This window comes from Piliocolobus tephrosceles, chromosome 19 (genome assembly GCF_002776525.5).
Source record: "Piliocolobus tephrosceles isolate RC106 chromosome 19, ASM277652v3, whole genome shotgun sequence".
NCBI lineage: Eukaryota > Metazoa > Chordata > Mammalia > Primates > Cercopithecidae > Piliocolobus > Piliocolobus tephrosceles.
The window spans coordinates 28,200,817-28,225,239 of NC_045452.1; the positions used below are offsets into that span (position 1 = coordinate 28,200,817).

The window sequence follows — 24,423 nt, forward strand, 5'->3', positions numbered from 1 at the left end:
AACGTGGCATGCATATAACCCATTGCAACGCCCTATTCACAAATGAACATCTTCATTCAGAGTCTCCCTGTGCTTTAGGTAGAGCGTGTCTAGATGCTCTTAGAGAAGAACTCAGCTTCAGTATCACCCCTGGGGGATGACCTCCGTTCTCTCCTTCCTTTATTGAGTTTATGAAGCAGCTGCCCTGGGCCAGGGGCTCTTCTGGGCATGAAGTAGGAGTGGACAGAACACAAAACCCCTGCCCCACGCAGCTCACAGACATTAAAGGATTGAGTGCTGAGTATGCTTGAAGTCAAACTGTAAAAGATTTGAAGGTATTTATTCTGAACCAAATATGAGTGACGGTGGCCCATGACATAGTCCCAGGAGATTCTGAGAACACGCGCTCAAAGTGGTCGTGCTACAGCTTTTGGTTTCGTACATTTTAGGGAGACAAGCCATAAACCAGTACATGTAAGATGTAACATTGGTTCCCGAAAGGTGGGACAACTCGAAGGTGGGGTGGGGCTTCCAGGTCACACGTGTATTCAAAGATTTTCTGGGCCTGGGGCAGTGACTCACGCCTGTAATCCCGCCACTGTGGGAGCCTGTAACCCGCCACTGTGGGAGCCTGTCATCCCGCCACTGTGGGAGGCTGTCACCCCGCCACTGTGGGAGCCTGTCACCCCGCCACTGTGGGAGCCTGTGATCCCGCCACTGTGGGAGCCTGTCATCCCGCCACTGTGGGAGCCTGTAACCCGCCACTGTGGCAGCCTGTCATCCCGCCACTGTGGGAGCCTGTAACCCGCCACTGTGGGAGGCGGAGGTGGGCATATCCCTGAGATCAGGAGTGCGAGACCAGCCTGGCCAATATGGTGAAACCCCGTCTGTCCTAAAAATACAAAAATTAGCTGGGCATGGTGGCGGGCGCCTGTAATCCCAGCTACTAGGGAGGCTGAGGCAGGAGAATCGCTTGAATCTTGGAGGTGGAGTTTGCAGTGAGCCGAGATCACACCATACTTCGGTATCTTTCAGTGCCTGCCATCTGTCATGTCGGTATCCTATTGCTACGGAGAGTCCGCCTAGACAGTCTTTTATTTTTTTTTTATTTATTTATTTTTTATTTTTATTTTTATTTTTATTTTTATTTTTTTTGAGACGGAGTCTTGCTGTGTCTCCTGGGCTGGAGTGCAGTGGCCAGATCTCAGCTCACTGCAAGCTCCGCCTCCCGGGTTTTACGCCATTCTCCTGCCTCAGCCTCCGGAGTCGCTGGGACTACAGGCGCCCGCCACCTCGCCCGGCTAGTTTTTTGTATTTTTTAGTAGAGACGGGGTTTCACCTTGTTAGCCAGGATGGTCTCGATCTCCTGACCTCATGATCCGCCCGTCTCGGCCTCCCAAAGTGCTGGGATTACAGGCTTGAGCCACCGCGCCCGGCCTGACAGTCTTAAGTCTGTTTTGACGTTAATGCTGGTCCGAATTCCAAAGGGAGGAGGGTCTACTGAGGCGGGTCCCACCCGGCTTTTCCCATCAGAGCCCGAACTCGCGGTTCAGGTTCCCTTTAGGACGCCCCTGGCCGAGAGGAGGGCTCCAACGGCTGGCTGCGGGACTTAGAATTTTATTTTTGGTTTACAGCGCAGAAGAAGAGCAGTGAGGACGGGGCGCGGGTGGGGGGTGCAAGGCGGCGGCTCCAAGAAAAGTCAGCCCCTCGCGGACCGACAGAGTCTCCGCACCCCGCGGGTCGGTGGAGCATCAGTGGCGAGCGCAGGCCGGTGCTCGGGAAACACCGCCGCCGGGCAGGGGAGGGCCGGACGGAACGCGAGCGCGTGGCCGCGGCTTCCGGCCGGGCCACTAGCGCGGACCCTACGACCGGGGCGGGACTTCCGGCAAGGCGCGGAAGCGGCGGTAGTGGCAAGTGAAGTTGCGTGGCTGACGGATGCAGGCGGTGCGGCACGTCGTGTGTGCCCTGTCCGGCGGCGTGGACAGCGCCGTGGCCGCGCTGCTGCTGAGGCGAAGAGGTGAGGCGGCCGAGACCCCCGCCCGCCCCCGAGGGAATGTGTCCGCGAAAACCTGTCCCCGTCCCTCGTGGCGTTGGGCAGGTCGCCTCCCTCTCTGGGCCCCTGGTTGCGCGCGGGTCAGCAGGAGGACACCCCGTCCTCTGACTTCGGTTCCGAGGCCCCTCGCCCTCCACCTGTGTAGTCGGAGGTGTGCGCGATTGCAGCTCCGACTACCTGGGAGCAGTTCAGCGCCCCTCTCCACCCGCGCCCACCCCCAGTGAGAAGCCGGCGGGCCGGGGTGGAGTGGGCAGAGCAGGGGAGGGGAGGGGAGGGCTTCTCACGGGTCTGCGGCGTCTACATTGACCTGTGAGGCCGGGGAGACTGGTTAGGGGAGCTGGGATCGCCGGGCCGGAGGCCTGACCTCTGCACACGCTGTGGCCGCCGGGGGGGAGGTCTTTGCCCTGCCCAGTCAGCAGACGGACAACTGCCGCGCGGCGGGTCTGCTTGTTCAGTGTCTCCTGTGTTCTCCACTCGCTGGAGGACAAAGTTTTCTCCAGAAGTATTTCCATTTCTTCCAGCATCTAAACGGAGCCCCACGGGTGCTTAGGATTCCTCGGGCCCAGCGCTGAAATGAGCGCTTGTTTAACTTCACCTGTGTGGCTCCCCGCGGGAGGCCTCATTCACTTAGTGACGTTTGTGGAGCTCTGCTTTGCGCCATCTCTGGTTCCTGACCTTGGGCAAGTGAATTAAGCCGTCCCCTGTACAATTCGGCTAACACCCGCCTCACCGGGTGACTGGAGGGATTAGATGACGTAATACGTATTGATGAGTACGTGCCCAGCACATACGAGGTACTCCGAAAACAGAAGTGGCTATTAGTTTATGTTGTTAATAACCATGGTTATTATCGTAGGTTTACAGTAAGTGCCAAAGAGAAGGGTAGGCAGACCACAAGCACAACTAGTTGTGAGGAAGGGAGAGTGGAGGAAAGCATCCTAGAGGTGGAGGTGTTCAGCTAAGTGAAAGAAGAATAGGACGTCGCTAAGCAGAGACTTGGAGGTGGAGGCGGCCCTCCCGGCAGAGTCAGCAGTGCAAGCAGAATCACAGAGGCCTGCAAGTGTTGGTTGGTTCTGGCCAGATGGAGATGGAAGGAGAGGAGCCTGGAGCACGTTTAGCCCTGATTATGGAAGATGCTATACCAGGGGCTTTGGACTGTTAGGTAGACAACATTGGTCTGGTTGATCTGGGATGGGGGTGGTCTTTTGCGTGTGATGCTGCAGTTTTGGCAAAGCTTTGTCATCAAATTTCTGTTGTTTTGGGTACTATATAAAGCCTCTTTCAGCAGTCATTTGCCCTTTCATTACATTCAGCCTGCCGAAGAGAACCAGCTTTCTCATACAGGGTCGGCACCTGCGTAGTTTGCTAAGGTGGTGTAAGGCTAAAGTTAGCCTTTCCAATATTTGGGTGAATATTTTGTTACAATTGAAAAGGTAGAAAATAGGTCATAAACTAGGTGGTGCAGCTCTTACAAAATATGAAAAATTTTAATTATCTTTATATCTGATGACTTAGAATCTAAGTCTTAGATGGTAACTAGAAATAACTTTTGAAAAGAGTTTCCTTTTCTGATAACCGAATGGTGCTTTGAAAAATTCTGTTGAGTTTTGACTATTCCTTCGTGTATTCCACACACACTGGCTAAGCCCCTCCTGCTAGGCATTGTGGTGATACATCGATGGGGACACAAAGATGAGAAAATACCACCTCGCTCATCTTGGGGACGCAAGCACCAAGATGGAAACCGGATCCCTGAAGCCACATGGCAAAGCAGAGACTGCCAGGCAGGCCAGGCTCAGAGGCACAGGAGCACAGCGTAGGGGGAGCTTCTCAGAGCTCAGAAATCACTGCTGTTTTACCGAAGGTTGATGTATTCGCTTTAATTGACCTTCCCACCCCCAGGTTACCAGGTGACAGGGGTGTTCATGAAGAACTGGGACTCACTGGATGAACACGGGGTGTGTACTGCCGACAAAGACTGTGAAGATGCTTACAGAGTTTGCCAGATCTTAGACATCCCTTTCCATCAAGTGTCCTACATAAAGGAGTATTGGAACGACGTGTTCAGGTGAGTGCAGGTCACAGCACAAAGAAGGCTTCCTCACACTGTGGATGCTTGCAATGGAAGGATCGCGGTAGTCAGCCAGCCAGACGCCTGTGCAGCCCAGCGCTCTCCCTCCACGGTGGTGCTGAAGACTGCAGCCCTCAGCCACCCTGGGGGCTCTGTGTTAGCGGCGAGGCCTGGACCCCACAGCACACCCAGCTCTCTCACTCCTGTCATTTTGCCACTTGCCTGAAGTCTCTTTAATGCTTTCTTGGGCCTTGAGCTGTTTCTGTTGGCCAGTTAGGGTAGGGTAGGGGAGCTAAGGCTGAGGGCTCCCCTGGAAGGTGAGCACCAATGCCTGTGTGCTATGTGGGTCAGCGATTAAGGGGGGGTTCTGAGAAAGAGTTAGGTGATACATGGCCTGTGCCTCTGAAAACAAAAAACAAACAAAAACTTTTATAAAACCTAATACAATCCCAATAATTAAGTGCTGTGTGCTAGGTGTGTGCCACATCTAGGAACATTAAGATGTCTGCACTGTGACCTGGTTCTGGAGGAGTTTGCGGTCTAGTTGGGAGGACATTATCTTCACAAGAGGTGATAGTGATGCGTGGCACGCAGGAAGTACCGGTGATGCTGTCAATCACTGAACCCTGAGGAGGGAGAAATTTGCAGAGTGGAGTAATCAAGAAGGCTTCATGGCAGTGGAGGGGTTGGAAACAAAGGAGTAGAGAAGGCACTCCAAATGGGGTAGTGAGAGCAGCATGAAGAGGAGAAGAAATGCTGATTGTGTATTTCAGGACCGTTGTAAAGTTTGGCTGGACTTTTGTTCCTGCGGTGGAAGGAGTAGAGGACTTGTCCTCTGGTGAGCCCTGACTGCGACGAATGTCGGGCAGTTGTTGAAGGCGTCTGACATAGCAGGCCATGTGCGCAGGACAGGCTGCCCCTGCCTCAGTGGCCTTTAGGGGCAGAAAAGCCTTAGGTTGAGCCCTGACTGTAGCTTATTATATGACCCTGGGCAATTTACTTGACTTTGTTTTTTTAATTGAAAAAAGTTCTTTTTCTTTCCTGCTAACAAAGACCCAGAAGAGATTCTTGACTTTTCTAAGCCTCAATTTTCTCACCTTTAAAATGAGGATAACACTGATGCCTCACAGGGTTATGTAAGAATTGAGATTAGGTTATGGTATGTATGCCTGGTATATTAGTAAGCAGTCAATAAACATAGCTGTTTTTCTTTTCTTTCTTTTTTTTTTTTTTGAGATGGAGTTTTGCTCTGTCACCCAGGCTAGAGTGCAGTGGTGCGATCTTGGCTCACTGCAACCTCTGCCTCCCAGGTTCAAGCGATTCTCATGCCTCAGCCTCCCAAGTAGCTGGGATTATACGCGTGCACCACCACGCCCAGACAATTTTTGTATTTTTAGTAGAGACAGGGTTTCCCCATGTTGGCCAGGTTAGTCTCAAACTCCTGACCTCAGAAGATCCACTCGTCTCAGCCTCCCAAAGTGCTGGGATTACAGGCGTGAGCCACCACGCCAGCCTGCTATTTTTATTTTCGTTATTAAAAAGATGAGTCTGGGGAGCTAAGCTGTGAGGACGCAAAGGCATAAACATGATATAATGGACTCTGGGGTGAGGGATAAAGGACTACACACTGGGTACAGTGTCCACTGCTTGGGTGACGGATGCACCACAATCTCAGAAATCACCACTAAAGAACTTATCCATGCAACCAAACTCTACCTGTTCCCCCAAAGCTATTCAAATAACAATAAAAAGAAATTTAGATTCAGTAAATTGACGATGGTCACCTAAAGAATCAACGGAAGAGCTTGAACATGAACCCTCTGTGACTCTATGCTATAACATATGGGTGCCGTGTATGTTAACAACATGGACAAAACTGATGGCTGAATTTTCCTGGGGGAAGTTATCTGTAGAATGCATGATAAATGCATTAAAAACTTCTGCAGTTTTCTCGGGGACATAAGAAAAAAAAAGAGTGTGGCAGCCAAATATAGGATAAATATGGGAGAAGACCAAAGGCAGAGAGTCTCTGGAAGTGCTATTGCTGCAGATTTGGACTTCATGGGGAGGGATTGTGGGAGTGGAAGGTGAGGGCTGGCTTGTTGGACCCAGAGGACAAGTCCACCGGGCAGTAGATCTGAGGTGCTGGTTAAACACAGACCTGGACCGAGGTCTGAGTGTGGCCCTGGAATCTGCTTTAATAAGTACTTCAGCTGTGCTGGTGGTGGGGCGTTGTCAGGTGGTGGGGACTGATGTGTGTGGGAGACCAGAGAGGAGAGGAGTCAGCAGTAGTTTCAAGATCGAGGCTGGGTGGCTGGGGAAAGCCGGTTTAGGGGATTCCTCATGAGTACTGTAGAGTTTGAGGTGACAACAGGGAATCCAAGTGAGCTTACACTTCACCTGCTAGCACCACTTTTTCAAAGTGTACGAGTGGATGTGGTTTTTGAAGTTTAGCTCAGCTGAGGCCAGATAGGAAGAGTGACTTGAATACTGTGGCAAATTAGGAGCAGTGCTGGGATTAAAACCCAGCTTTCCAGGCCAGTACTTGCTGCCGCCTTCTGGCGCTGCTTGATCGAGACTGAAAGGAGGAGGCGATTCTTTTCTTTTCCCATCTCTGGGGCTGCCCCCGAGCTCGCCCCAGGCTCCAGCCAGCCTGCCCTGTGTCCTCGCCCAGTACTGGCTGCCCGTGGAGGCACTGTCTTCCTGCCGAACACTCACTCCTCTAGTGGGGCTCTCTAGATCAGAAATTTCTTTCGCATTCTTTCATTCAAGACCCACTGGCCTTCATGGATCAGAGTGCAGATGTGTTTTAGCTGCTGAGTCTTTTAAATTGCTGTCTCCCTCCCGAAGTGCAGGAAAGGCTTCTCTTCTTTCCAGTGAGAGAAGAGGCCAGGCTACTCCATTGTTTTTGCTAATGCCAAATGACACACCTTCCTGTCCGCTGTTTAGGAAAGGGTTAACAGTATATCTTTTCAGAAACTGATTTAAATGTTCGATCTCTTCAATATTTATTGATGACTGTTACGTAGAAAGCTTGTTGGGTCTAGGACATAGAGAGACACAGATTGCGCCTTAAGTAGTTTATTGTTTAATGAGCTTCCTGACAACTTTCTAATAATTAAAGCAAAATGGAAAGAGTGTAATAATATCAAGTGTTGTTGCAAACGTGGAACAACATGAGCTTTTATGAACTTCCAGGGGGGGCGAGAAGTAGGAAAATAGTTTGGTACCTGCTGAAGTGGAAAATATCCAAGGAACCTCTGACCCTGTGCAGATCCATGATCTGTCTGCATAACGCAACCCTCTTGATCAACCTTGGTTTTCTTTTTAACCCTTGTTGATCAATAGACAGTTTTAGGTTAAATGAAAAAAATCAGTTATACCAAAAATACACCCATTTTTAAACTCCCAAAATAGGCGTCATAACCCTCTTGAAGTGAATCCTCGAAGACTATGTAAGTCTTGCTGGTATCATGGCATCTTTTTCCCACGTTCAGTCAGTCTGTTAGAGCAGAAATTCACTGAATTAGGATGGCCTGATCCACTTTAAGCACCCAAGAGGTTGCTCATTCTCAGAAGTGTGTTTGTCACGCGAGGAAAGTATTTTTGGTGTATTTGCCCAGTGGCGCAGCATCCCAGGCTGAGACTGCAGAATGGCTCATGGAGCCCTGGTGTGGGGAAACCTCTGACTGGGTTTCTCCTCTGCTCTCACCATGGCAGCCATCCTCACAGAAGAAGGCTTCTGTGACAAAGGTGTGGGGGGTTGTCTCCATACACCAAGCCGTGGACACAGCTGGGTGTCCTCTCATTCAGTTCTGATACCATGTACCTGGAGATAGTGCTGGATGCCAAAGGTTGGGGGTTCAGTCCCCAAGATGGACTCCCCCTCTACAGCAGTGGAAAGTGTGGGCCTCTAGAACTTACGACCCACTGGCTTCCCGTTGGGATTCGCATAACTTCCTCTTTGGGTTCGATTATTAATAATTTGCTGGAGTGGTTCGCAGAACTCAGAAAAACACATTTACTAGTTTATTATAAAGGATGTTGCAAAGGATACAGATGAAGAGTCAGGCCGGGTGAGGTATGGGGAAAGGGTGTCCACCCTCCAGGAGCCTCCACAAGCCGCTGTGCAGAAGCTCTCTGAACCCAGCACTCTTGGGTCTTTATGGAGGCTTCATGGCATCGCCATTCCTTCTCCCGGGATACAGAGTGGGACTGTCTCTGGGGAGGGTCTTAAGACCCACAGTGAGAAAGGTAGGCGCCTGTAATTCTAGCACTTTAGGAGGCTGGGGCAGGAGAATTGCCTGAGGCCTGGAGTTCAGTATCAGCCTGGGCACCATGGCAAGACCTCATCTCTACAAAAAAAGAAAAGGATGCAGTGGGCCGGGCGCGGTGGCTCACGCCTCTAATTCCAGCATTTTGGGAGGCTGAGGAGGGCAGATCACTTGAGGCCAGGAGTTGGAGACCAGACTGTCCAACATGGTGAGACCTCGTCTCTACTAAAAATACAAAAATTATTAGCCAGGCATGGTGCTGCACGCCTGCATGCTGCACGCCTGTAATCACAGCTACTCTGGAGGCTGACGTGGGAGAATCGCTTGAACCTGGGAGGCGAAGGTTGCAGTAAGCTGAGATCACACCACTGCACTTCAGCCTGAATGACAGAGCAAGACTCCGTCTCAAAAAAAAAAAAAAAAAAAGAAAGAAAGAAAAGAAAGATGCAGTGAAAGGAGGGCAGGAGGTCAGAGGCCTGTTGGTGAGGCCCGTCCCTGAGGCCCACCACACCCAGCATGACAGCAAAGGACTAACGGGTGAGGTCAGAGGCCCATCCCTGAGGCCCGTCCCTGAGGCCCACCACACCTAGCATGGCAACAAAACAATGACAGGCTAAGGGAGTTGCAAGCCAGGAACTGTAGATGAAAGCCAATGCATCACATAGCACCACAGCCCTGCAGCGAAAGTCTGGAGGATTTCATTTCTGCTGTCACTCAGGCATCTTCTCTTCCTCACCTAAGCCCTGCTGTGTTGGAGGAGTCCCAGAGGCAGGGGCAGTCCCCACTCCTGACCCCACAGGCGCTGTGAGCCTGCATGGAGACGGCGGCTCCTGAGCCAGCAGAGAGTAACACTTTGTCAGGTGGCCCGTGCAGCAGGTTATAAACAAATGTTCGAAGACAGTGGCTTTATACTGAAGCTCTCCTGTTTTGCAGAAAATTATAGTTTTGGTATGACAAGGAGAAATTGTACATTAAGCAATGTAGTGAACTTTTTTTTTTTTTTTTTTGGAGGAATGTTTCACACTTGGAACTGAAGTCATTTTCTTTTATTCTAGTGATTTTTTGAATGAGTATGAAAAAGGAAGGACTCCCAATCCTGACATAGTTTGCAACAAGCACATCAAATTCAGTTGCTTTTTTCATTACGCTGTGGATAATCTTGGTAAGTAATTTGGGTTTAAAACTTCTTTCTTTTTTTTAGAGACAGGGTCTCACTCTGTCACCCAGGCTGGATTATAGTGGTGCGATCATGACTCACTGCAGCCTCGACCTCCTGGGCTCAAGAGATTCTCCCACCCCAGGCTCCTGAGTAGCTTGCATCACAGGCATGCCACTATGGTGGCTAATTTTTTGTGGAGATGGTGTCGCAACTGTATTGCCCAGGCTGTTCTCAGATTCCTGGCCTCAAGCAATCCTCCTGACTTGGCCTCCCAAAGTGCTGAAATTCCAGGCGTGAGCCCCTGTGCCTAGCCAGTTTCTTCTTGCGGAACCTCCTGATACTGAATTGCTTGCGTAGGCCACCTCTTGATGTCTGTGGCTATGCTTTATGAATTTTAGGTTCTTTTTCCTGTCCCCTGCCATTGGAGTCACCATAACGAGTTTCTGACGTTCTGGCTCGGGATTCTTGGTTTGCTGTGTCCCACTGCAGCTCACCCTGCTGTGTGTGGCTACGAGATACCATTGTAAGCCAGGGGCCCAGTAGTGTCGGCGCTTTTAGCAATGATGTAGATGAGGCTTGCAGACTCGGTATATGAGCAACCTAAAGCTGAGTTGATGATGATGAAAGTTTGTGGAGTTAGGAATAAACAAATGCCTACAAAAACAAAAACGTCGAAAAAAAAAATCTTAAATTTCAACACTGGGCTAACACCAAAAACATGAAACCCAATAGAGGTAAATGCAGTTTGCTAACTAGGTTCGCTAATTCTCCTAGTACAAGATTGGAAAGACCTAGCTTGGTTGCCATTGAATGTGCAGAAAATCTGGGGGATTTGGGTGCCCCCAGGCTGACTCAGCCAGTAGTGTGATGTCTTTTGTCAAAGTCAGCACAGACTAAGCTCACCCTGATGATCAGAGAATGTCTGGGAAGGGGTGACGCGTCCACTGTGGTCTGTCCTGGTTAGACCGTATCAGTTATTCAGGAAAAGAGTGACAGACTGATAGAATGTGAATTGATTTTTATTTTCAGGGTATCCGGAAATATGTCCTCCCTGAACTGTTGAGATCACTTTGGGTCGTAGTGGCAGTGGTCAGTGTGTGAGTTAGGATGACATTCTTTGTGTGACCAGAGGACAGAGTTAGGACTGGCAGGAGAAAGAGTTCCCTGGGGTGGAGGCGCAGGCACCTGTTCAGGAATGGAAGCACTGAGCTCTCTGTCACAAAAGCTTTTTTTTTTGAGACAGAGTCTTGCTCTGTCGCCCAGGCTGGAGTGCAGTGACCGGATCTCAGCTCACTGCAAGCTCCGCCTCCCGGGTTTATGCCATTCTCCTGCCTCAGCCTCCCGAGTAGCTGGGACTACAGGCGCCCGCCACCTCGCCCGGCTAGTTTTTTGTATTTTTTTTAGTAGAGACAGGGTTTCACCGTGTTAGCCAGGATGGTCTCGATCTCCTGACCTCGTGATCCGCCCGTCTTGGCCTCCCAAAGTGCTGGGATTACAAGCTTGAGCCACCGCGCCCGGCCCACAAAAGCTTTTTAGGGAGCCCCTAGGTGACTGGCTGTCAGGCATGCTGTGGAAGCAACTGCTGCAGGGAGTATTTCCACACCTGGATGAAAGGCCTGAACCATGCAGCACAGGGTGGTGGGACATGACACCCGGACTTCTGAACTCACCACACTTCTCAGGGGCATCCTGCACTTTTTCTAGTATAAGTGCTGTTCTTTAAGGACACAGATTTAAAGTGGATTGTTTTCTCTATGAGAAACTCAGTCAAGATGAGATCATGTGTTTCTGAAGTGCCTTTTTCAGATAGTTAATATGCAGCAGTTAATTCTTGCTGTGTCTTCTGTTTACAATGAGCTAGTGTGGTTGGTTAAGGATGGAATCCATTTTGCTGCACCTTTCATAAAAGTCTCTCCCAAACTAAGTATCTGTAATTTTTTCTTTTTTTGAGATGGAGTCTCACTCTGTCACCCAGGCTGGAGTGTGGTGGTGCGATCTCAGCTCACTGCAACCTCCACCTGCTGAGTTCAAGCAATTCTCCTGCCTCAGCATCCCAAGTAACTGGGATTACAGGTGCCCACCAACATGTCTAGCTGATTTTTGTACTTTTTTTGTAGAGATGGGGTTTCACCATATTGGCCAGGCTGGTCTCAAACTCCTGACCTCAAGTGATCCACCCACATCGGCCTCTTAAAAGTGCTGGGATGACAGGCATGAGCCGCCGTACCTGGCCCGAATATCTGAAATTTTTACACAATGAAAAGGTTCTGGACTTGTATGCACCTTGTTAGGCTCTTTGGCTTTGTGTAATATGAAACGAAGAAACAGTGTGCGTATGGCTCTTCACTGTGATGAAAATAGTACATATTTATTACAGAAAATTTAAAAGAGGAGAAATGACACCTACAGTTTCACTCTCAGAATCAAAGGACTAGACCTGAGATTTTTCTTCAATTGTTTCTGTACAGTAAAAACAGTGGAATCACGGTGTTACATCCTCACCCTGCTGAACAGTGCCAGGCATTTTCCTGTGTTAGTAAACATTCTCTGTAAGGACCCCCGTTGTTATGGCAGTGCGTTGTCACTCACTTCACATTCTCCCAGTGGTGAACATTTTGGTCCATTTTGGTGCTTATTTATTTATTTATTTTATTTTATTTTATTTATTTTCTGAAACAGCATCTTGCTGTGTTGCCCAGACTAGAGTTGTGGTGCAATCTCGGCTTCCTGTAGCCTCGACCTCCCAGGTTGAAGCAATCCTCCCACCTCAGCCTCCCAAGAGGCTGGGAATACAGGTGTGTGCCACCACGCCCGGCTAATTTTTGTATTTTTTGTAAAGATGGGATTTCACCATGTTGCCCAGGCTGGTCTTGAATTCCTGAGCACAAGCAATCATCTGCCCGCCTTGGCCTCCCAGAGTGCTAGGATTACAGGCATGAGCCACTGCGCCTGGCCTCCCTTAGTATTATAATAAACCCTGAAACGAATATTTTGTATTTAAATCTTTCTATGCATTTCAGACTGTTTCCTTAAGCTAGAAGTTAACTTTGGAAAGGCTCTTAAAAGTGCAGTAACACTTTTAAGTAGCAAGATTGTGTCAGCTTCAGAGTCCAAGGCTGCTTGTTTGCTGGAATTGGATGTGTGCCTCTGTTCCCTGGGATCTCCATGTTTGGGGGCAAGGCGGATTGCGCAGCCCGTCAGCCTAAAGACTTGGAGTCTGTCCTCTTCTTTTGTGCCTTGGTTTATGCTGATCAAGGCCTGCAAGTTTGAGTCTAAAACCCGATCCTTGTGTTCCAAAAACCTCACAGGGGCAGATGCCATTGCCACAGGCCACTATGCAAGAACTTCACTGGAAGATGAAGAAGTCTTTCAGCAGAAGCACATTAAGAGGCCAGAAGGGCTTTTCCGAAATCGGTTTGAAGTTAGAAACGGTAAGTTAAAGTGCCCAGATCAGAGCTGAATTCTTGTGAATAGAGTGAAATCTTTTGAGGAATGACAGTGAGTTGTGCCTGAGGATCACGGCCACCCTTCCCTCTGTGCTCCAGAGTAGCTTGTATGGGATTCACATTTGAAAAGGTGCGGTTACCAAGAGAGCACTTCCCCTCAGGGCCTGTGATTGGGTAGTAAGAGATGTCCCTGCTGGCTGTGGCGAGGGCTGGTGGAAAATGACATCAGATACTGATAACCCAGCTATAGACACTGTGCGTTGGTGATTTGAATGTTCCAAAAATATTTGGGTAAATATTTGACAGTGATAATTGGGGTGCTGTCAGTCTAGCCAAGGCCCTGTACTTAGCAATAAGTTCTCAAGGGCATGCGGTTCAGACAGACTTTTAATGTGCTGTGAGCACGGGATCTGCTGTGGATCACATAGACTCAGCAGTCAGGCTTTGTAGCCATATGTGTGTTAGGGAGCCAGGTTTCACCTTTCTAGAAAAAAGTCAGTAGCAGACGGTGAGCTGGGAAGCTGCTGGCTTGTCCTGATGTGCATGTGTATGTAGAAAAGAGGAATTCCTTGCATTGTTGAGTGAAAAACCAAGTGGAGCTCAGAGCCGTGTTTCTGCAGGGAGCGTCCATCAGGGTAGGACTCCTGTAGGGCAGCATTGCTCCTCTGTCCAGAAATTCAGATGTGGGAGGGAGCCTTTTCCTGCCATCTGGGGAACAGGGGTATCTGGGGCTAGGGCTGGGGCAAGGCTTTACATGCACACATTTCTTTTTTAAATTTTTATTTTTTTTGAGATAAGGTCTCTGTCAACAAGGCTGGAGGACAGTGGCCCAATCTTGGCTCACTGCAGCCTCCACCTCCTGGGCTCAAGTGATCCTCCCACCTCATTCCCACCAAGTACCTGGGACCAGAGGTGTACCCCACCACGCTTGGCTAACTTTTTCATTTTTTTGTAGAGACGAGGTCTCGCTATGTTGTCCAGGCTGGTCTTGAACTCCTGGGTTTAAGCGATCCTCCCACCTTGGCCTCTCAAAGTGTTGGGATTACGGGTGTGAGCCACCAAGCCTGGCCTCACACATTTCACGTCGCCCCTCTTAGCAGTCCATGAGGTGTGTGCTCTCGTCCCGTTTCACAGATGAGGAAACTGAGGCCTGGATGAAGCCACCTGACCTAGGTACCTCAGGCGGCAGAGCTGGATTGCAGTGCACTTCTGCTCACTCCCGAGCCCCTGCTGTTTCTGCTGGGTCAGGCCCCAGCTGAGTTCTTTCCGCAGCGTTGCTGAGCCTATCCTGAAGGCTGCAGCGATGGGGCAGGGCTGTGCTTGGTCAAGGGAGCCCTGAGTGTGCCAACAGTCGTCTGCCACCCTCTGTTCCCTCCTCTCCTTCCTTCCTCATGCCAGAGGGTGATCAGGTAACTGTACTAACTTGAGCCCAGAGAATAGCAGCCCACTCCCCTAAGACAGCCCCCCGTTTCAGGAAGACATGGGTTTGAATGCAGAGTCCTGCCACTTGGGAACTCCAGGGTGGAATTCACCAAGTAACTGTGCATTTATGGGACCTGAGGAGATGGAGGGTTAATTTCCATGTTGAATAGTTGTGCCTGCTTACCTCCTAGAACGCTGTGTGCCTTGCAGAGCCTTCGACCTTTATTATAGACCACGTGCCCTAGGAAATGTCTGATAGTACTGACGGATGCGTTTTGTTGAGTGCGTTTGGCGTGTGGGAGTTCTGATGATGCCACGATGTCTTGGCCTTCACTTGGTTTGGTAGGCACACTCAAGGTTTCTGTTTCATTCTTCTTCAGTTGCCCTGGCTTGGCCTGGGTCTCTGGGGAGGGCACCTGCAGGGGCAGTGGAGGGCTTGGGCTTGGGCTCAGCGTTGGTCAGCACCTGAGCCTGGCGCTTCTAGGCCCGGCCTGTGACTAGACCGATTTTCCCCCGCACAGTGTGCTGCCACCGGCCTGGCAGAGCCAGCACGCGAGCCGGCTTGTCAGTGAGGCTCGAGCACAGGCAGCCTCCTCCAAATGTTGTTCATTCCTTTCTGTGCTTTTCCCCTACAGTAGTTCAGTTAGGGTCACCAGCTTGCTTTTTGGAAAATCATAGATTTTTAGTTTGTTTTAAAATGACTCAGAACTAGAAGAAAATGCAAATGGCTCCTAGTTTTCTGAGGCTTTTACACACATGCAGTGTTTGACTGCAGTTCGTTTGGGATTGAAAGTGGACTCTGAGGCCAGTTGCGGTGGCTCATGCGTGTAATCCCAGCACTTTGGGAAGCCAAGGCAGGCGCAGATCACGAGGTCAGGAGTTCGACCAGCCTGGCCAACATGGTGAAACCGCGTCTCTACTACAAATACCAAAAAATAATGAGCCGGGCGTGGTGGCACGTGCCTGTAGTCCCAGCTACTCTGGAGGCTGAGACAGGAGAATCACTTGAACCCAGGAGGCGGAGATTGTGGTGAGCAAGATGCACCACTGCACTCCAGCCTGGGCGACAGAGTGAGACTCCATCTCAAGAAAGAAAAAGTGGACTCTGGAAAGTGGCCTGCTTCCGTGGCGACTGGTTGGCTGACCTTAGTCTCACTTGTCGCTCAGTTCTGCTGTTTGTACCTGCCAAGTAAGGGAGTGGGACTTGGGAGGCTGGGTAGCCTCCATTCCCGCCGCCTCCACCTGCATCACTTTGGGCGAGTCATGTACAATGAACTGGGCCGGTTCCAGTTTCCCCTCTGTAACGTGAGGAGAATTCTCCCTCTCATGGCTAACGTGGGATCAGCACATGGAAAACCCTAGCTACACAGTGTGTGTGCTGTACGCGTGGCTCTGCCAAGCCAGGAAGGGTACGTGTGCTGTCTGACCGTTATGGCATGTAGCGTGCTCTGAGTGTAACTTGAAAGGAGAAGTTTATGAGAAAGATTGAAAGAAGCCAGAAAACTGACATTTGTCTTAGTTTTTTGCCATTGATCATTGAACTTGAAAGTGGAGAACTGGACAGTTCTAAGCCAGGTTTACTCACACCTCTGCTCTGTTGCCTTAAAGGCAGAAATGGTTCTTACAATCACGTAGGGAGTGTCGGAGGAACTGCAGGGGCACCTGACAGATGTCAGCGGAGACTCTAAGCAAAAAATGTTTTTACCAAGAAAGCTAATGCGTTCACAGGTAGAACGCTGCTGGTGCTGGCCGCCCAGCAGTGAACCTGGAAAGTGTAGAGTTCTTGAAACCACCGTGGCACGAACACATCCTGTGGTTGTTGGAAGAAACCACAGCTGACACTGTCGGTGGAATTTTCTGCAAGCGGCTAGCTTACTCCATTTTCCAAGATGTGGCTGAATTTATTTTAGGTGTTTTTTTTTTTCTTACCACTTCAGAACATTTTTTCATGTGATGTTTCATCTTTGAAAATATTATAATCTGAAGTATGAGCTGGAATAATTTCTTTGTCATATAAAATCCTTGTTTTTTTTGGAGGTACAAATTTTTCTTACATTAACCCCAGTGGCGGTCTTCTCCCTGGTAGTTGCTGTTGAATGTTGTTGTCTGCTTCTGACAGGCTAGGGATAGTCTGTCTAAGGGAACAGAAGGACATTGTTGAAAGTGAAGTATCATTATTTTTATTCCTGCTACGTCTTTTGTTCTTTATTCTTGGCAGCGGTAAAACTCCTCCAGGCAGCTGACAGCTTTAAAGACCAGACCTTCTTTCTCAGCCAGGTTTCCCAGGATGCTCTGAGGAGAACCATCTTCCCTCTGGGGGGATTAACAAAACAGTTTGTAAAGAAAATCGCTGCTGAGAACAGACTTAATCATGTGCTTCAGAAGAAAGAGGTACGAGTGAGCCGTTTCCTTTGATTAGTGCCTGTTTCCCTTTCCCGACCGCACGGCCGCGGAGCAGCTGGGCCTGTGGGTCCAGCACCACTTCCCCTTCTCCAGGACCTAACATCAAAGGCCGACCTTGGAGCAATAGATGGAGGAGTTTGCTCAGGCGCACGGTACAGGGCTCTGCTGACATCCGGGAGCAGCCTACAGGAGACTCCTTGCTTTTTTCCTCTCCTCTGACCCTTGTGATAGGCAGCTTTCCCTGCAGCCTTCGCAGCTGGTGGGGTGCTCTTGGGATGGCCGGCCTGCCTGCCAGGTGAGTGCCAGGCAGTGTGACGCAGCACCGAGACCCCTGGAGGGGCAGGTGCTTTGCCACCGTCTGCACGCCGATGTGCCCTGTCATCCACTCGCCCGGCACAGACTCGTTCGGTGCCGTCTGTGCCAGGCGCTGTGCTGTTGGGCCTCGAGGATATGGTGACGTGCACAGAGTTCCATCTTTGCCTCCATGGAGCTCACCCGCGAGTGGGGGACACAGACAGTGTCTACGGAGGGAGGTGTAGGACCCTGGGCGGGAAGCACCAGTGGGGTCTGAGAGTAGGGAATGGAGATGCCAAAAATGGCCTCAAAAGAAGTTACATGGAACCTGAGACCTGAAGGATGAGAGGATCCGGTGTCCCAGAGAGGGCTGGGAGAGTCCAGATGAGGGAATGGCAGTGCAAAGGCCTTGAGGCGAGGAGAAGCTAGGAAGATGGCATGGGGGTGCCTGCGTGTGGCCCCAGCTCCTCGGTAGGATCGAGTGCACCCAGGAGCGTGAGGACAGCCTGGGCAACATAGCGAAACTTGTCTCAAAAAGAGAGCGTTGGCGGAACTATGATGAAGTCCGCGGGAGGAACTTGGAGATGGAGGGCGAGGGCGCTGTGGGATGAGCCTCACCTCTTCAGGGGTGGTGCGGTGGGAGCTGTCGCTGCTTCTTATCTCTTCCTGGTGATGGAACGGCCATACCTTTCATCAGAGCCATCTTCCCTGAAGAGCACACCCACCCCCGTCCTCCTCTCTAGTCTTCTGTTTCCAGCGTTGCTCTGTGGTGGGAGCTACAGGGATGGAGGGGCGGTCTTGAGAGACACAAACCGAGAGTAAACGATGCAGCCCCTGCTGGGGCCACGGTGGAGCGTGCACGCCGCCCAGGCTCCCCAGCTGGGGCAGATGTACTTGAGGAAGGCACCTCTCCTCTGACTCCCCAGAGCCCTACCCAAAGGCCTTAGCTTCAGGCCTGGCTTTTCTGCTTCCTGCCCCTCCTCTGGTCCCTGTCTCTCCCCAGGTCCTTCTTTCTTCCCCGGGGCAGCTGGTGTGAGGTTCTGCTGTGCAGGGTCAGACCCTGCAGGCTGAGACAGGGAGGCGGCCTCTAAGGTCCTGGCCTTGTATGCGCCGGCTGTGACTGGCGGCCAAGGGTGCTGGTGGGCAGCTGGGCCCCTACCCTGGAAGCAAGGTGTGGGGTGAGGCCGGGAAGCCCCGGGGCCTGCTCAGGATGTCTGGGTACAGTGTGGGCCACCCCCACTTCTGGTCCTCTCACGGCTGCCGTCTTCTCATTTCAGAGCATGGGCATGTGTTTCATCGGGAAGAGGAATTTTGAACATTTCCTTCTTCAGGTCAGTGCGGGTCTTTGACACAAAGCGATGGGGCTGCGTGTCTGCCCTGGGCCTGGATCTCCATCGATAATGAAATGTTTGTTTTCCAGTATTTGCAGCCTCGACCTGGTCACTTTATTTCCATAGAAGACAATAAGGTTCTGGGAACACATAAAGGTGAGGTGCAGACTCTGCCACTTGTCAACTGAAATGCCTGGAGCTGTGGGGTTTCAGCTCTGGGAGACTAGACCAGGGTGCCCGTCGTCCCTTTCACTTGGCTGGTGAATGGTAGAAGGCTCTGTGGGGTGGCCGAGGGTAGGCAGGCATGGCCTAGGGTGGAACAGTTGCCTTGATGAGGGCTTGCATTTCAAGATGTGGCCTCAGCTGAAATGCTGGAGTTCATGAAAAGCGCACCTCTGACTTGGAAGGACTATACTCTGAGTTACGTATCAAATCCCTGTAAAAAGAATGATTTCCTTACTGTGTAAGGAAAATGTTAAACTACACAAAACTCCACTCTGAGTCAGGGAGGAAGGTGGATGTCACGGCATGATCTGAATGATTAAGGACCACATGCAGTGATGGGATCAGGCGTCCTGCGCTGGCTGGGGTGCTGCTGGCTCATGTGCAGACCCCTACTGCGCTGAGGCCTGCATGAGCTTATGCTGTGCCTGGTGTCAGGGGACAGACTCTGAGTTAGTTACCAGTGTGCAGTCCTGCTGTGGGGACAGAGTACAGCCATTGTTGGGTTAGTACAGTGGCGGGGATGTGTCAGCCGGCGTGATGATGAGGCAAGTCTTGACGCAGCACAGGCCTGAGCTGTGGGACTGGCCAGGGGAGCGGGTGTAGGTGGTGCCTTGCGGCAAATTGCACTTGGAGATCTTCCACCTCTTGTGGAAAGGAGAGGGCAAGCTGAGCCGGGGCTAGGCGTTCCTGAGACAGGCTGAGGTAACAGCCTTGCTTGGGATAGAACTGCCGGGCAGAACTACCCATGTATCTGCCAGCCCTGGCCCCAGCAGGAGCCAGTTGGATGAGTCACGGTTTCCACCTGCAGTTCAGTTCACTGAAGAAAGCTGCCGGCCTAGGCCACGTGGTGAATCCCATGAGGTTCTCTCTGCCTGTGTGCACCACGGCAGGGGAGGGAGGCAGTGAGTTTGCCATCTGCTCTGTGACATCGTGAGGGTGCACAGAGGGGCTGGGGTAGCCCTGATGCAGTTACTGCTAATATGAGATGGACACTCTTAGATGCGCAGCTGTGTCATGGGCTCAGCAAGAAAGGCCCCTGGCGTCACACAGGGCACCCAGCCACATCCTGGGCCTAGAGTCAGGGGCTCCTGCAGCTGGAACCTGCACCTTCTAGGGTACAAAGGACCTGCTCCGTGGCCACTGGCTCCTGTGTCCAGCCCAGGCCTGGACAGTGATGAGATGTGCCCAGGTGCTTGGTCAGGGCTGGCTGTGGTGGCTGGAGGATCATAGCTTCCCAGTGAGCTACACCATTGCTGGGCCTGCTCTGGGCTGCCCTCCCAGCATCTGCCTTCACGATGAGAGGCGTGACATGTGGGATGGAACTTGTTGCCCAGCCTCATGGAGAAACTGTCTTTCTGCAGGTTGGTTCCTGTATACCTTGGGCCAGAGAGCAAACATCGGTGGCCTGAGAGAGCCCTGGTACGTGGTAGAGAAGGACGGCGTCAAGGGCAATGTGTTTGTGGTGAGTGGGCCAGCCTTTGAGGCGGCACTGGGGCTGGTTCTGGCAGGGCCAGCAGTGCCTACGGACCAGGGCTTGGGAAGGCCTCCAGCAGCCGCGGCTTCATGGAGCCTGTGACTAACTCTGTTCCTGTCCTTGGCCCCCTGCCTTCCCGCTGCATCCTCCTGGGACTGGCCATGCTGGCAGGAGGGTTTTAAGATAATTCATTAGGCCCTGTTGTGTGCTGGCCTCTTAATCATCACTGAACCCCGTACACAAAGTTTATCCAATTTTACAAAAGAGGGCAGCGAGACCCGGAGCTTGGGTGGCTCATCTGGTGGAGAGGGCATGGCCTCAGTGCCAAGGACAGTGCCCGCCGTGGTAGGATCCAGTGAGTTGTCGTGAGCCAGGTGCAGATGGCCAAGCCAGGATCAAACTGAGCCTTCCACCATAGCGGGGCCCTTACCACTGTGACCCTGGCCTCAAAGCAGAGCCGCTCAGCAGGGGCAAGCTCACCCCACCTGCAGGGGACCTTGCCAGTGTCTGGAGGCATTTTTGGCTGTCACAGCTTGGGTGGAAAGGCAAGGGCACGGGTGCTGCTGCATCTGTGGGTTAGGCCAGGGACGCTGCTGGCCGTCAGCACAGCCTCTTCCCTGAATGACCCAGCCTCCACCTTGGCGCGCAGAGCTGAGAAGGCCCACTCTCAGCGCGCTGGCTGCCGGCTCATGTTCTGACACACATGCTGGGGCGCCTTCTCTTAGACGCAGGCGGGGGCCAGTAGGCCCAACCCGCCGATTCCAAGACATCTCCTGCTAGGAAGACTGTGGGGTGAAAAGCCTGGCTGCGAGTGAATTAGAGGGTCTGGATGTCAGTTTGCTACGAGAAGACCAGAAAGGTTACCAATGGCCTCCTGTCCCTAGACAGGTCTCAGTGCCTGCTTAGAACCCAAAGCCCTTAACTTCATGCTCCTTGTCCTGCTTCAGGGGCGGGGCTTGGCGCAATCCCAGGTGACGGGGAACAGGGGCCTCAGAACCAACCTAGGGTGGCTGGGACCCCCCATACCAAGGCCAGTCCCAGGGCAGCTGCAGGAAGCCCGCACCTACCAGTCCCTCCTTCCTCCGCCATTTGGGGTGTGGTGGGATTCCTGGGGTGGCCTTCTTGAGAGAAAAGCCCGTGGTGTGGCTGGCCCCTGTGGCCCTGTGAATAGAAAATCCAGTCCTCGAGGGTGGCCGTGGTAGTGCCCCACAGGTGGTTGCAGATGGAGGGCCTGAGTCAGACTTGAACCTGCAGCGTTCACTGTCACGGGCTCGGATCTCACCCCTGCCTCTTAGTCTCTCATCTGTGAAGTGGGGATTCAAAGGCCCAGCCGGTGACGAGATGAGTTTCTGTGGGTGGAGCGCTGTGAGCGCTGCCGGCACCGAGGCCGGCCTTGGGGCAAGGTGCCCCTCTGCGTCCCCACCTTCGCATCCCACTCTACAGGCCCCCCGGAAAGACCACCCAGCCCTATACAGGGACCTGCTGAGGACCAGCCGCGTGCACTGGATCACTGAGGAGCCGCCTGCAGCGCTGGTCCGGGACAAGATGATGGAGTGCCACTTCCGATTCCGCCACCAGATGGCACTAGGTGACTGACGGGAGGGCTCCTGAGGATGGGCCCCTTGAAGCTGAGCTTTCTGAGGCCAGATTTGGGCCAGGCATGGGAGACCCTGGAGTAGGAAAGTCTCATTGTGGAGATTATTTGGAGATAACTCCCGTGTTCTGTGCCTGCCCTGAGCGAGGCCTCGGGGTGCTGGGAGCAGATGCAGGCAGGCCCCAGTGTGTGGGGCTGAAGCAAGAGTGTACACTGCCCTGCAGTGTCCTGCTGCGCCCAGAGTCCAGGCTGGTGCTCCTTTTTCCCTGGGGCCCCGAGGCCTGAGGTCGACCAGGCAAGGCCTGTGCCCCCTCCAAGGGCCCCTCTCTTCTACCCAGTGCCCTGCGTGCTGACCCTCAATCAAGATGGCACCGTGTGGGTGACAGCTGTGCAGGCTGTGCATGCCCTTGCCACAGGACAGGTGAGTGGGGGTGTGGGGGGTGAGCCCAGCTCTCATTGTGCTCCAGGAGGACTGCACTGCTCTTCACCCTACCAGGGCACCTGGGTTACAGAGGAGGGGGCTGAGGCCCGGAAGTAGGGTGTGCTCGGGTCACACAGCTGGTGACAGCAGAGTGCGACCAGACCTGCCCTGGGGGCTCCTCCCGCAGTGCCAACTGTGAGAGGATTTCCACTCTGATATCACCAACCAGCCAGTTCCTGCTCGGGCCCTGAAAGGCTCAGCTGCCGCCTGGGCCATAGAAGCGAAGACAGAAAACGGAAGGGGCACGAGGACTGCGCTCAAAGAGGCAGCGGGTTGGGGCCCCTGTGGGCTGAGTGTGTAGGAGCTCTGAGGATGGGCACCTGGCTTATGCAGGCCTGAGGGCTCTCCAGGGGCAGGTGGCAGGAGAGAACCTGGGGTGAGGGGAGCGGAAGCATCCTCTGGCTGCCACCATGCTCCCTCCTGTCACAGCTCCACATTCCCAAGGGCTTCAGAGACCTGCCAGTTCCTGGAGTGGCCCCTGTGACTGTCCCCCTCGGGAGAGGTACCCTGACCCTGAAGACCCTCCCTAGTGAAGCTGCTGGGTGCCCCAGGCCCCTCTCCTGTTCAGCAGCAGCAGCAAAACCCTGCTCCCCTGGCAGCTCAGCCGCCTGGCGTTCCGAGCACAGGCCAAAGCCCAGGGGGGACCACTCTGCCCCTGCCTGCCCTGGGCTGGCTCCCTGTGGCACCCATAATGCCAGGGTCTGTCTTCCCTACAGTTTGCTGTGTTCTACAAGGGGGATGAGTGCCTGGGCAGCGGGAAGATCGTGCGGCTGGGGCCGTCCGCCTACACACTCCAGAGGGGCCAGCACAGAGGCGGGGTGGCCATCGAGAACCCCAGTGCTGGCCCAGAAGATGGCCCAGGCCTGCGTCCCTTGCCTTGACAGACGGAGCTGCTAGAAGGAACCTGGAGAGCAGGCCCAGGGCCGGGTAGCTGGTGAGCAGTAAGCTGGCCCAGCTTACTGCTGCCCAAAGCAGAGGAAGCTGGGCTGGTTAAGGGTCCGAAAAGCCTGCAGGGGCCTAGGCGAGCCCCAGGAAGAGCCTCACCTCCAGGCTGGGCTCTGGCTGCCAGAGCATCTGCTGGCTGGTGGGGTGGCCCGAGTTCCCCTTCACCACCCCCAGGGTTTCCCACCTCAGAGCACACCGAGGGGAGCTGCAGGGACAGCGTGGAATAAACCTTCTTTCAAGGACACAGAGTCTGACCGCTGCCTCTGCTGGGGCCCGGGGGCTCCACATCACTGACCCCCTGGTGTGGAAAGACAGGTGGACTGCAGACGCTGCCACGGCAACCTGCGCTCCTCTCCCTGAGGTCCCAGCTGCTCCATCCTCTGCCCCTGTATCTAGGGCTGGGGTCCCTGGTCCTGGACACTGACCAGTGTCCTTGGCTCCCTTCCTCTTGCTGGGCTGCAGCCTTCGCGTGTTGCTGGTGCCTCGAGACAGGTTCCTGCGGGGACCAGAGGTGCATTCCCCTTCTCTGGGTGGGAAGGTTCCAGAGGCAGCCAGGTGGTGCGTCTTGAGGGCCTTGCCCAGATGCCCCGAGTTCTTGCTGGTGCCTCAGGGTGGGGGCTGCCATGGGACCCACTGTCCATCCTGACCCCTCCTCCCATCTCCCCAGTGGGTGTCCCCTGACCTGGGGCACCCTTCCTTCTAGTCTAGGCCCCCACACAGCAGAGTGTCCTGAGGGTGAGGAGTGGGCCAGAACCCCACAGGCCGGGTGAGGAAATGGGGCCTGAGGTGGAGCGGCAGCCCTTGCTGGGCTGGGGGAGGGAGGCAGGGGGCGCGGCGTCAGTGCTGCCCTGGCCAGGGGCAGGCCCCAGCTCTGCCAGGCAGGCAGAACGCTGGCTGGTGGGACCAGACAGGCTCCTGGGGATCCTTGGCCCAGCTGGGCACGGAGGCTGGGCTAAAGCGCCGCCTTTGTTCTGCTGGCTCAGCCCGGCACAGAGCCTCCCTGGGCTCAGGGTTTCCCTGATTTATGGCTATGGCCGGGCCTCCATCCTGGGAACTGAGGGTGGGAGAGCCCCTGCGGGGCCTATTGCTCTGCCCTAGGCGAACCCTCCCAGGTCACAGGAACATGAGCAGGAGGGAGGAGGGGCAGCCAAGCAGAAGGTGGTATGGGCACCAGGCCAGCAGGGGTAAGGCTGCCCTTTCTAGTCTCTAGCGGGCTCTGCCGTCCTGCCAGCCTCAGGGCCTGTGCGTCGGCCAGTGGAGGAAGCAGGGGCA

At 53.2% G+C, this 24,423-nt stretch overlaps 1 protein-coding gene across 10 annotated transcripts; it reads left to right on the top strand.

Moving 5' to 3' along the window:
* The first annotated feature begins 1,314 nt into the window (after positions 1-1,314).
* On the top strand, positions 1,315-23,395 carry TRMU (tRNA 5-methylaminomethyl-2-thiouridylate methyltransferase). Of its 10 annotated transcripts, XM_023221720.3 has the most exons (12): positions 1,318-1,996; positions 3,935-4,100; positions 9,433-9,539; positions 12,845-12,967; positions 16,623-16,795; positions 18,379-18,432; positions 18,522-18,588; positions 20,019-20,119; positions 21,575-21,719; positions 22,064-22,146; positions 22,636-22,708; positions 22,923-23,395. In XM_023221720.3, exons 1-12 carry the CDS (start codon positions 1,915-1,917, stop codon positions 22,946-22,948), a joined length of 1,200 nt encoding a protein of 399 aa, XP_023077488.1. In that variant the 5' UTR covers positions 1,318-1,914; the 3' UTR covers positions 22,949-23,395. The 10 variants fall into 10 exon arrangements, with proteins under 10 accessions (XP_023077486.1, XP_023077490.1, XP_023077493.1 ...); XM_023221717.3 differs by having other exon boundaries at positions 22,636-23,395; XM_023221721.3 differs by having other exon boundaries at positions 16,682-16,795; positions 22,636-23,395.
* The last annotated feature ends 1,028 nt before the right edge of the window (positions 23,396-24,423 follow it).

Coding starts and splice junctions, on each gene's coding strand:
- TRMU (XM_023221717.3), top strand. CDS start 1,915: ATGCAGGCGGTGCGGCACGTCGTGTGTGCCCTGTCCGGCGGCGTGGAC. Junction 18,433..18,521: donor TTGAACATTTCCTTCTTCAG/GTCAGTGCGGGT, acceptor TTTGTTTTCCAG/TATTTGCAGCCTCGACCTGG. Junction 21,720..22,063: donor CCGCCACCAGATGGCACTAG/GTGACTGACGGG, acceptor TCTTCTACCCAG/TGCCCTGCGTGCTGACCCTC.